General features: G+C 39.0%; 2 protein-coding genes across 4 annotated transcripts; one reads left to right on the top strand and one right to left on the bottom strand.

The window, feature by feature from the left end:
• The first annotated feature begins 476 nt into the window (after positions 1-476).
• LOC148398707 (polycomb complex protein BMI-1-A-like) lies at positions 477-10,373 on the top strand. Of its 3 annotated transcripts, none has more exons than XM_088372738.1 (9): positions 477-854; positions 2,849-2,976; positions 4,682-4,778; positions 4,844-4,899; positions 5,005-5,134; positions 5,743-5,782; positions 5,900-5,998; positions 6,665-6,745; positions 9,104-10,373. In XM_088372738.1, exons 2-9 carry the CDS (start codon positions 2,859-2,861, stop codon positions 9,482-9,484), a joined length of 1,002 nt encoding a protein of 333 aa, XP_088228864.1. In that variant the 5' UTR covers positions 477-854; positions 2,849-2,858; the 3' UTR covers positions 9,485-10,373. The 3 variants fall into 3 exon arrangements, with proteins under 3 accessions (XP_088228864.1, XP_088228863.1, XP_088228865.1); XM_088372737.1 differs by lacking the exon at positions 477-854 and adding an exon at positions 1,998-2,219; XM_088372739.1 differs by lacking the exon at positions 477-854 and adding an exon at positions 2,334-2,355.
• On the bottom strand, positions 10,361-12,279 carry LOC148398706 (uncharacterized). The gene is made up of 4 exons (XM_088372741.1): positions 11,949-12,279; positions 11,697-11,811; positions 11,154-11,270; positions 10,361-10,758 (listed from the first exon to the last, which is right to left on the bottom strand). The coding sequence occupies exons 2-4, from the start codon at positions 11,784-11,786 to the stop codon at positions 10,579-10,581; spliced, it is 387 nt and encodes a 128-aa protein (XP_088228867.1). The 5' UTR covers positions 11,787-11,811; positions 11,949-12,279; the 3' UTR covers positions 10,361-10,578.
• Between the last annotated feature and the right edge of the window lie 100 nt (positions 12,280-12,379).

Genomic DNA, 12,379 nt, shown 5'->3' with positions numbered 1-12,379 from the left:
AAACTCAACTGTAATTTGTGAAGACTATTTCAGAAAAATGTTGCCTCCAAGCCCCATGGTATTTTTTTAATTTGAATAATTTTGTCAATAATATTGACTGGATATAAATGTGGAACTTGCCTGCTGAATTAAATACTTGAGTAACAACAAAATGAACAAGTGTTATAACTCACAGAGGTTACCCATGCAAAGTTTTCAAAAAGTGTTCATAAAACACATGGACATTGATTGCTCTTTTTGTAAGGATTGCCTCTGTGTTTCCTTCTCAATGTTTCTTCCTTTTCTCATTGATGTCCAATTTGATCTGTGTGAACTGTTGAGACCCTGCACTGAGACTTTTGTATTTTGGGTTCCATAAATAATTTGATTTTACTTCAAAGCAGTGATGACGTGTACACGGAAGAAACAACCCTTTACTTATTTTGACTATGCACATATATGGGCCTGTTCTGTCTTGATTCACGTTCACGTCACTTGTAATATGCACTGATTTCAATAGCCAGGCTAGTGTATTTTAACATTTGAGTTTCCATATTTAATTTTAAAACCGCAGATAAAGCGCGAGGTGAGACTGACACTGCTCTGTGGCGGCTATCCACACTGAAGGGGGCGCAAAAGGGCATGCGGATTACTGAATTCTATTATTCTTAAAAACGGATCTCATCGCATTGAGTAGCTCAAGAATAGTGAGTGTAAAGGTACAGGTAAAACTTTCAGACAACCTCTCAGCTTTCTGACCAAAACCACTTTGATCCTTTCCATATTTTACCGGAGACGACCATGTTATTCCAATTTGCCGCGTGGAAAGCTCAATCTCGCCATTGAAAAGACTCAAAACATCCTTTCATTCACAAGTATGTATGTATTTATGTATTTATTTGGTTACAAGTAAAATGCAATGCATTGTTTAATTTAGACTAAAATTAGCTCATTTTAATCTAGATTAGACTATGAAAAAATAAATTCAAAACTAGGTTTTGATTTTAAAATTTATTTTGTCGAGCATCTGCATTCAAAATGCTTGAGCGTTATAATAAAATTGTTTTTATTTATTTGTTGTTTTTCCATGGGTGACATATTGGGGGGGGAAGCCTACTTTTTTTTTATTTTGCACACCACTCAATCTAATTCATGTAGCCAATTTCATAAGTACGAATTTGCAATGACTAATACAGAAGTGTACATCCCATTGCAGGTTGTTTCTTAACCACTGTAAATAATGTTCCTTACTGGCAAGTATTATGTCTTTGAAAATAATTGTTATGCACATTTAACAGCTTTTGACGTCAGGCTGCGAATGGTGAAACATCTATTGCTGTTAATGGGAAGTATGCCAGCCACTCCGTTTCGTACTTAAATTTGGAAAGCTTGACGGTCAGACCCTCACCAGTCATGAACCTCCTCACCCCACATTTAACTCAAGGGGCCTAAAACATCGTGACAAAATTTGCTTAAAGTAAAATAAAATAATACGCGAAAATGCACATGATTCTGTATTGTGAAGCATATAATGCAAGTCGACGCATCAAGTCGTTCAAAGTTAATGTGTCATAAAAAAATAATTCAATTTGATAGACAGTACAAGGCAGATAGAGAGATAGAGAGTAGAACAAATAACTTGTGGAGTGGGGGGCACTTACAAAGAGGGCAGGGCTCCCCCCAAATAAATAACTTTGATTGCTTGCTACATGTAATGATGCTATTGATAAGCAACCATGCGTTCAAATGGCCACCAACGATCGACAGTCGACTGTCCCCCCGAATCAAATTATTTCTCTATTTGAGAAACATATTTTAAGAAAACAATTGCTATAGTACTGTACATTATTTCTGATGAATAGTTTATACATCATAAATAATGTACATATATTACAGCGCATTCTGTGAGCTGCACTATAGCTGCAATATGGTCAAACAAACTGGTGAGCAAAAAACGCAGCATTACAAAGCCAAGCAAAGGTGCCCCCCGTGCGTAGAACTATTGGCAGACAGACAGCAGTCAGCAGCGCGAGAGCGGCCCACACAGGCTCGCCGTGGAGTGGACACCCCGTGTGCCCCGTGAACGAGGCGACAAAATAATATCACGTGATAGAAAATGGGCAGTCCTCTGACGGGGCTGAAAAAAGCCATTTTCTGGCGCTGCTGCAAATTGTAACCAAGTGCTAAGAACGTATCTGGATCCTCGTTGGGAGGAGAAGGAAGCGTTGATGTCAAATCAGGTACGAATCTAGCTCGGCCAGCAGATTATTGTGCGCGGCGACGCGACGCACCGCGCCGCTCGTTTGCTTGCAGCGCACTCCCTCTGCACGGTGTCACATTTTGAGCCTCTCTTGTTCGCCTCCTCATACAAGCCCTGTCAGTGAATTTAAGATGGCTGCTTTGTGTACCAATGTGATTTTCTGAAGCTCTGCGCCCACTAAGTGTTGGCTTTTTTTCCGCCCGTTGAGTTCCGTCGTGCCGCTAGCTCGAACGGCGGAGCTCCGCACAAATGGACTCCCTCTTTGTTGGGGCTCTGGCCAAACAGCGGAGCTGATGCACTAAGAGGAGGCCACACAAGAGCTATTCAATAGTCAACTGCCGTGTACCACCACCACTCGGGCGGCATTAGCTGCACGGATCACCCCATCAAAGCTTCGTTTATCGCTGCAATGTTTGCAGTTATTATGGCGGCGATTGGCTGGCTCTCTTTGTTGCAGCTCGTCAGTCCAAGGACGAGCTGCAGACATTGTCTGTGGGACTGACGATATGACGGATGGCCAATAGTCCCATGAAGCATGCTCGCCTCCGCCTACCCTACCTGAGATTTCAAACAAAAACAATGCCATTTACCATTTGTTGTCTCCTGCAGATCTTCCCAGATGGAGAAAATGCAGCCCAATAGGATTAAAATCACAGACCTTAATTCACATCTCACTTGTCCACTATGTGCTGGTTACTTGGTTGATGCTACGACCATTGTAGAATGTCTCCATTCCTGTAAGTATCATGCTTTATTCACGTCTATGAAATAAAAAAAAAAAAGTGTGGTCGCAGTTTGGGCGTCTGGCAATTATTTCAGATTCAGTATACGTAGCCAAATAAGGAGTTCCACAATCATGTCAAACGAAAGTGCTGTTTGTCTTTTGAACTATATTTTGAATGGCTGAAAGAAAAAAAAAACATCCAATGTTGATGCCTCAAATCCTGTAACAAACACTTGAAATCCAAATAATTGTGATTTGAGTTTTTTGTACAGCCTTCTCTTCAGCCAACGGCTGACTGAATCAAACTTAGTAGGTGGTTTTGAGTTTACAAAGGGTGGATGTGCAATGAATGAGTTTGAGCAGCAGCACAAGAACTCCACATTCAGTTACCGATATATTGTTTTTGACATGGGTTTCAAAAGTATTAATGTTCATTACTGCAATATTTTGAGTTAAATCTGTACCGATCCAATATTAAGTATCTGTATCGGCACCCCATCCGGCTCAGAATCGAATTTAGTCACACGATCAGCCCGATCCCATTTCATGTGTTTTTGTGGCATCAACTCACTTTACGGTTGATTTAAATCCTAATGTCAACATGTCTGCTATGTGGGCTTACTTTTCACTACAACCAAACGATAATCAAAGAGTGACACACAATTGATGTAAAGCAAATGGTTTCTCATGGAGCAATTTCATTAACAGCTGTCATAGACTTAATGGATTTTTTTGGAGCCAATGTATGAACTTCCCTCTCGACATCACATTACAAGAACAGTGCTAACGGAGCTATACAACAAGTCTTAACAATGTACAGTTTAGGTTTTGCTGGGGTTTAAGAAGCAAAAGATTAAAATATACTATTTTGTTCTTTATTATAAACGGACTGACAGTGTCAATTTGTTGAAAACAGCTAAACACTATTGTTCAATGTGTTCTAAGTAACACCACCTAAGTAATCCTTTTAGTCTGTATATGGTTCCTTCCATGCTTTAGGGTTGAAGTAAAAAAAAGGGAGGGGGGAGTAATCTGTATCACATCTGTATCGGAAAGAGCACGTTTTAACAAACTCTGATCAGATCCAAAACCCAAAAATCTTGATGGGAACATTACTAGTTTGAGTATGGCGAGTCGTCATTGTTGGTTTGCATCTCATGCAGGTACACTATCCCACAACGTTATGTTTATACGTATAAAAGTCCCACAATTGCACGATTTATCTGGATTAGTGAGTTGAACAATGATAAACTCGATTCAAAAAAAAAAAAAAGAAACATGCTTTTTTTGTCTGTGTAAGGAGCGGAAAGTACAGATATAAGTAGAAGTACAAACTAGGCTAAAAAATAATTAGTCTCCTAAAGTATAAAAACCCCAAATTTCTACTTAAGGTAATAAAGTAAAATTACTTTGTTTGGTAATAAAGTAAAAATACTTTACCTTACTTAAGTAGAAAACAAAGTATTTTTACTTGTTTACTTTCCACCTCTGTCGTTTTATTTGATTATTTGATATGAATAGGTCCGGGATTATTTTTCAGAACAATATGTACTGTAATTAGGATTTAACAACGCTGTTAGCGTGGTTTAGTAGCAGACTGCAGTGCATTTAGATGTGTGCACATTTTCAGGGGCCAAAGCTGGCATAAAAATATTACCTTGTGTTGTAAAAAATTGTTTTAGTAATCGTGATTGCCTGTGGTTCGTCTCTCTGTGTAGTTTGTAAAACATGCATCGTTGCCTTCTTGGAGACCAACAAATTTTGCCCTCGATGCGACGTCCAGGTTCACAAGACATGTCCACAGCTTAGCATCAGGTAAGCAAGCAATTACTATCATTTATTTAAGACATTTGTTCATTAAAACAACTGTTTTCATTTAGAGCTGACAAAACCCTCCAAGATGTAGTATACAAGCTTGTTCCGGGGTTGTTCAAAGGTAAGACCTCCCATATTTTTGTGTTACAAAGCACCTTTGAAACACGCTTTGTTTCATCTTGCTTTGAAGTCATTGCTCTGATTTGTTGTTATCCACTGTCCACAGATGAGATGAAGCGGAGGCGAGATTTCTACTCCGAGACTCGTGTTCTGGAACCAGGGGAAGTGGTGGAGACGTTTAACATTGCAGAGGATGAAATCATCAGTCTGTCAATACAGTTCTACGAGAGGAACAAGTGAGTTGATCTTTTTTTGGGTGTATGTTTATTTTCAAGATCAAATTTTAAACTGACAAAAAAAAAAAAAAAATCACATCTTTGACCTATGATTCATTTCAATTTTAGACAATTCAATTGACAAATAAAATGATGATGGAGGTTAAAGTTGACCCATGCCATCTTCAGAGACCGTATCGAGTGAAATGCATCAAATGTAAATTCGTCGAGCTGGAATCGCCAATGTCACTGATTCATTTCTATTTAACAACAAATCTACTATTGGTCAGTCCACACATTTGGGTGTCACTTTTACAAACTACCGGCCAAGTTTGAGCTATGTTTCCCAGAAAATTAATAATTGCAGACTTAGATAGCGCTTTATATACATGATATGTTTGCTAAAATGCCAGATATTCCGTTATTTGAAAATGTATTAATATAATCAGTGGATGCAATGCTGCTGTTTTGTTGTATCTACAGATTTTTTTTTTGTGATTGTAAATCATTGTTGTAAAACAAGTATTCACCTTTTGCTAGTCACTCTAATGTACTTAATGGAACAACGTTCAAATGGAACAAAGTTCAACGTTTCACACTATACACTGATTTTCTGAATTTGCCTGCAGAACTACCGAGAGGCAGTGTGCAGAGGTGGATGGAGACAAGGTAAAACCTGGTTTCACTTTAGACATAAGGATTACTGTCGAAAAATCTGAGCCAACATTCTGTTTCATGCTGATTTTTGTGGTCCTCACCTCGGATTTGTGCTTTCTTTGTTCTCAGTCCAACGGTAAACGCTTCCTGCAGTGCCCAGCAGCCATGTCCGTCATGCACTTAGCAAAGTTCCTCAGAAGTAAAATGGATATACCCAGCAACTACAGGGTAATCACACATTTAACATATAAGCAATGCCCAATATGTATTGTCAAACCATAATCATAAAACATGGATCTAAAATAAAAAGATTACTCCTAAAAAGGGACTTGATTATGACCCGAGAGCATTATCTGTTTCATGATTGAAATTCGACTGCAGAATCAGGCTTTTTGGGGCCGATCAGCGATGAGATTTGAAAAAGAATGATAATCACTGATTCCATCAGAAGATGGCCAAATATATATTTAAAATATAAATATAACATGATGTTTCCAATATCTCCATTACTGCAAGAACATCTACAGTCATTTTTGCTAAAGGTATTTAACAGCTGTAAACAGTCCACACTTACTTACCAGGTATGCCAAGTCGCCTATACCTGCAGAACAGAAAAACAACGCTCTTACTTTGTGATTGGATGGTTAAGGGGGCAGGGCGGAACTTCTGCCTCTCATTGCAAAGACTTTCCGGTTCCACAACACCCAATAACGCTAAATATAATTAAGCGTGCTCACTACATTTTAGCAGCACAAAACAACCTCAGATGAACGAGGTATAGCCGGTTATTAAAAATCTAGCAGTAGTTTCTTTGTATGTTCAACTATTTCAGGGATTGACCTTAATGTGGTTCGACGTTCTGCAGCTCATGTTGCTTAATGTGTGTGTTTGCAGGTAGAGGTATTGTACGGGGATGAACCTCTGAAAGACTACTACACGCTAATGGACATTGCCTACTTCTATGAATGGAGACGGGTGAGTTAGAGAAAGTCTTTATGCTTTGTATTTTATTGACTGAGATACAGTGCCGTAAAAAGTATATCGTCTTCTTTCCAATGCCCTTTTTTTTTTTTTTTTTTTTTTTTTTAACAGTGTTGCCAATTTAATGTTGACAATTGTTAAACAAAGATAACTCAAGTAAACATCCAATTGAGTTTTTAAACAGTGATTTTATTTGTTAAGGGAAGGCAGTGAGGATACTAAAATTTACCTGGCCCTGTGTTAAAAAGTAATTGGCCCCTAAATTTAATATAAGCAGTAGAGCACTTCGGTCGGATACAAGTCCAGGATAAGTCCATTTGTTTAATGATCAGACATTAAAGTGAGGAAACTGCAAAAAAAAAAACAAGAAAAAACAACCTGGGGTAACTGCCCAAAAAAAAAAAAAACCACCTTTCACAGCATGACACAGGCATTAATAAAGTGCAGATTCAACACATTTCAAAAGGTCAACAAGGTTGATACACTGATACTGGTATCGAGTCGATACCACAAGTTTGTACTTAAACTCATGACACGGGAGTGGATATGAGCAGCCATTATTAGTGTTATAGCAGCGTTAGGAGACCTTACCGCATAGCATAGATCACCATGGTGACTTCCAGCAAAGGGACAGTTCAGCTAGCGCACAACTGGAGTCATGTCAGCTGTGTCAAAGTACAGTGATCCCTCGCTACTTCGCGTTTCGTTTATCGCGGCTTCACTACATTGCAGATTTTGTTTCCAAATTAAAAAAACATTTAAAAGTCAAAATAAAACTTCTAAATTAAGGGAAACGTGTCTAACCTTTAGGACAATGTAGTATTGCTCCAAATGTTCCGTTTTCACGTGTTAGCACGATCGCGAATTAGCATCTTTCCGCTAACTCGTTAGCCTGCCCAGTACTTCTTGTTGGTGACCGTACTTCGTGGATTTCACTTATCGCAGGTGGTTTTTGGAACTAATCATCCGCGATAAACGAGGGATTACTGTATTTCAAAGTAAATGAGAACGTCAAAGGCAATGTGGACTGTAATATTTGCAAGGCAAACACCAGTATAACACCAGCAACTTGATAAAACATTTGAGAACTCACCACGACACAGAGTATAAAGCATTTGCCAGCAGAGGAACTTAAAGAAAACAACCAACTTTACAATAGACTTTGCAGAAGTGAGAAAAGATGTCTTCGAACAATTGCACGAGCAAAAAAATTTACTAGTTTGATCGCAGAATATATCGCTCTTGATGATCAACCGCTGTCGCATGTGGATGATGTGAGCTTTAGGCATCTTTTGAGTGAACTTGAGCCACGGTATGAAAAACCTAGCCGCCACATTATAGACCGTGTTTTACCAAAGGTGCACAAGAATGTAAAAAGGCACATTACTGACTTGCTGCAAGGAGTTACTACCCTTAGCTTCACTATGGACGGACAAGTAGTGTTAGCCCTGTGTCAGTTTGATAGCACAGTGGATTGACGGTAAATTGCATGCAAGACAATTTAGCGGCTCTCACACAAGTCAGGCTATAGTGACTGTATCTGATGATGCAGTTCTCAAACTTAAGTTGATGTCATTTTTATTATTATTTATTTTTTGCTGGTAAACTTCAACCAAAGAATTTAAGTTATTTATGTAGAAGCGGCGTTCTTAAAATGTTTTTATAGTTTTAGAAGTATATTTGAAAGTAAAAGAAGTGAGCCATTTAATGTTGACTGTTAAACAACTATAAAAATAGTTTACAACTGTAACATTTGCTGCTTATTGAATTGAAAAATAACATTTAAGTTTGGTTGAATTATATTTTTCATATTTTTAAAGACAATGCAACTCGTACTCGTATTGGCAAGTACTGTAATCAAAATGTACTCGTAGTTGTATCAGTTTTTATAAAAGTGGTATCGGTACATCCCTAGTGACATGTCACATTTCTTTTTTTTTTTCCTTTGCCTTCAATGTTCACCTTTATGTACTGGAATTTCAGTCATTTTTTTTAAATGGTCCTCCATGCAAGGCTGTAATTTCTAAACTACAAAGCACACCCTATTTAAAACTGCTGCAGCTGAATTTAGCCATAAAAAATATATGTATGTACATATATTGGCCACTTTGCTTCATTAGCTGCTACTCAGCCTAATTAATACTAAGGAAGGTCACGTTTACTTGCATTCATTGGATATATGCAAAAGATTTTGCAATTCAACAGCAAATGTCTAGAATGGAAATTAAGATTTTTTTTTCCCAGTAACAAATAGATATGTAGTTGTTCATAAGCAAATACTAGTAAAGGATTGAGATTGGACCTCTTTACTTCCAAGTGAATCTGAGCAATCAAATGTATACCTGTGTGCAGACTGGGCCCATTCCCCTGCAGTACCTGGTCAAGCCCACTAGGAAGCGTAGGAGGCCGTCTCAGTCTGCCGTCCAGGGCCATTCTGATGGCATCAACACCAGCCCAACCTCAGAGAGCGATTCCCAAAGCGACAAAGTCCACAGTCCTGCTTCAGCGCCGCTACCCCGAGCCTCCACGCAATCCTGTCCTGCGCCTCACAGCCTCTCTCCCACCATCCAGAACTCCAACGGTACTACTGTGCCCAACAACACTCAGCGACACGCTCTCTCCTCTAAACAGGGAGGCTCCGCTCGGAAGGTGACCGTCAACGGCACAAGCTCGGCGGCCAGCAAAGAGGATGCCAGGGGAGGAGAAAAAAGTGGGATGCCGCCTACAACCTAATGTCTGCTGTGTATGATAATGAGGGAGGACAGTATTTGGATTGCTCCCTTCTTTCTACGGAGCAAAAAATACAAACTGGAGCCTGGTTCCTTTTGGACTTAAGAGACAGTTTTCATCTTTAAACATGACAGACTCGAGTGGCAGCCAAATAGATACATGCACGTGAGTGCATTAGACTAGAACACTGCACACATAGACTGTACAGTGTGTATCGAGTGTGGGCATGTGTGCGTACATATGTATAAACGTATCTTTTATACAAGACATTGTAATCATTTTGTATTGTATATGCAGTGGTTGTTTCATTTCCACCGTTCAAGTTGTACATTGATTTGGGTTCTGTAAAAATTGAAGGAGAGCATTGCAGTTGAAATAACTGCACCATTCGAATATAAAGGTAAAAAAAAATAGAGCGATTCTTGCCTTATCATTCAATAACTGCTGTATAAGTGTCCAATATAAGCAAGAAGTTAACACATGACTCTCATGACAAAAACTGTTGATGCACTTTCCTTGACTCTGGCCACAAGTTCAAACCAACAAGTATTTGCCACCATGAGAAGGAGCTTTCACTTTTTAAGCACTCCCACACTCGCTTGTGTGTGCGCGCGCGCGTCAGACTGCCGTAATTTTGTCTTATGTCAGAACTCAAAAGGGATTTGAATACATGAACATGTATGTTGTTTCATAAAACTCAGCATTCCGTATGTTTCCGTTCAACAAAACAATGCTTTAAAAAACAGCCATATGTGCATGTTTTAGGTCAATAAAATGTGTACTACTTCGGTTTTTTTCCAACAGTGTCCAATTAATAATTTTCTGAGAACAGCAAGAAGTTGTGAATCATACTGTGAAATAAAAGTTCAATGCTGGGAGTTTTCTTAAAACATTTATTTTGACTCTTATCTATATCTCTAAAGTGAGCTTTCAATTAAAAAAAAACATTTAACCGTTCTTTTAACAGTTCTATCACAATCATAAGTATGTATAACATGTTCTGAATTTACAACCACAGGCCATTGTTCTAAATCGCCACTGAGGTTGGACACAGTTAAGCCAAACAGTCCTTCTGGGAACAAGGCCCATTTGAACTATCAGGTCTGTTCATGCAGCGGGGCAGACATGATGAAGTCCTGCTTGTGCGTGCCATCGCAGTATGGACGGTTGTTAGTGTATTTACAGCCACACAGCCAAACTGTGACATCTTTTTCCGGGACAAAGCGTAGTGGGGACAAGCCCGGGGCTTTGCTCTTGTGTGCTCCATCACAGAAAGGCTGAAAGATCAAAGAATGAAATAATCACTTTGTGACATCATAATGTGATGACCCGGTCATTCCCTTGGATCAAAACAATCTTGGTATATTTGACTAAATTCCCTTCTTAAAATGCAGACTTTTGAGTTGATGAGTGATTAAAGAAAAGCACTACTTTGGGGGTGTTTTGGGTAAGGAATTAGCATTTTAACATGGCTAAAAGCTGAAAAAAGTTAATTTTGCATGATATGGCTCCAACTACAGTAACCAGACCATATATTAGAACAATAACTCTCAGCATTCCTTTGCGAATTTTGTTACCTTGTCTTTCCTAACAGAATAAACGGTCTAGAAAAAAAATGGAATAAGAGAAAGTGCACTTGTATAATATATAAATAGTTACACGTGGCTTGTACCTGTTTCTTGCTGTGTCCACAGGTGCACCAAGCGTAACGCTTCCCACCGACAAGATCCACTTTGAAAGGTTTCTTTGAGGGGATGACCGGTTGAGGAGGAATTGTGGAGAGATGGACCTGATGACAGTTGTGCATACTTCTTTTACTGACAAAACTTTTAGAATGATCCATCCTTTTTCTCTCCTGCTTGTCCTCATTAGATTAACGAGTCAGATGGAATCTACCCCAACAAGGACGGGATAAGTGAGTGATTATTGAATTATACTCGAGGTGCATGAATGCATGCTCACAACTCGTAACCAGTTCGTCCAAACAAACAGAAGATTTAATGTCTTTAAGGTGACGTACACACCACGCAACCATTACAGATTCAGGGGCATTCTAATACGGATGGGAGTAAAAAGAAAATCGCTCATTTAGGATTAATACGTAATTAAACTACGTCAGAAATAGAAAAACGTCATGCTCAGTTTAGCATTTGCATATCAATATAAAAAGGCTATTAAACAGTGGCACCAATAACAAAAACAGATTTGTCTTTACCTTGGAGGCCATTGCTATCCAAGACTTTTTCAAAATTGAAGTAATCCATCTGTGATCTAATTTTGCCACCAGGATGTTCATTTTTTCCATTATTGCTGCAGCTGTGACGTTCAATCTACGTAACACAACACGCCGTTACCTTAACTGGAAACGACTTTTTTGTTGTTGTTGTTGTTGTCATAGCAACATCTTCATGAATATATATGAGCAAATAACATTAGATAGTGGAATTCCAAACGGTGATACACTCACTTGGAATCAGCTGTGTCATCTTGACCAAGGTGTAAGGAAGGTTGGGTCGCTTGAGTAACATCCAAATCATGTGTTAAACATCTAGCCAATCATAAGGCCAATAAGATTTGAGTGGCAGGTCAGGAACGTAATAGGCGCGACGAAACGTACGCGGAACACCCACGAAATGTTTGGTTGATGGGGTCGTGCTCGAACCGGAAGCAGAAGCAGCGACACGGCTACAATAAAGTTGCACATTCAAATGGAATTCTGTGGCTTTAACACTTCTGCTGGCAATTGGATAGACGCCAACACGCCTGCGACAATGGGACGATAAACAGAGTAAATAATGGATAGATGTATATCTAGTGCTTTTAAAAAAGGAACCCAAAACGATACAATATGAACGTTTGTACAAATCCAAAAACATCAAACAAAAGGCACCAAGCATT

This window comes from Syngnathus floridae, chromosome 4 (assembly GCF_059516105.1).
Source record: "Syngnathus floridae isolate MCC-2025c chromosome 4, RoL_Sflo_1.0, whole genome shotgun sequence".
Lineage (NCBI taxonomy): Eukaryota > Metazoa > Chordata > Actinopteri > Syngnathiformes > Syngnathidae > Syngnathus > Syngnathus floridae.
The sequence above is the reverse complement of the archived record's forward strand: the minus strand, read 5'-3'. Positions and strand labels throughout refer to the sequence as shown.

What these genes read in the sequence shown, in the direction of transcription:
- LOC148398707 (XM_088372738.1), top strand. Translation starts at nt 2,859, where the DNA reads ATGGAGAAAATGCAGCCCAATAGGATTAAAATCACAGACCTTAATTCA. An exon ending in TGTAGAATGTCTCCATTCCT is followed by an intron (nt 2,977 to 4,681) that starts GTAAGTATCATG and finishes CTCTCTGTGTAG; the next exon opens with TTTGTAAAACATGCATCGTT. An exon ending in ACTTCTATGAATGGAGACGG is followed by an intron (nt 6,746 to 9,103) that starts GTGAGTTAGAGA and finishes ACCTGTGTGCAG; the next exon opens with ACTGGGCCCATTCCCCTGCA.
- LOC148398706 (XM_088372741.1), bottom strand. Translation starts at nt 11,786, where the DNA reads ATGGAAAAAATGAACATCCTGGTGGCAAAATTAGATCACAGATGGATT. An exon ending in GGATAGCAATGGCCTCCAAG is followed by an intron (nt 11,271 to 11,696) that starts GTAAAGACAAAT and finishes AACTGTCATCAG; the next exon opens with GTCCATCTCTCCACAATTCC. An exon ending in GTGGACACAGCAAGAAACAG is followed by an intron (nt 10,759 to 11,153) that starts GTACAAGCCACG and finishes TTGATCTTTCAG; the next exon opens with CCTTTCTGTGATGGAGCACA.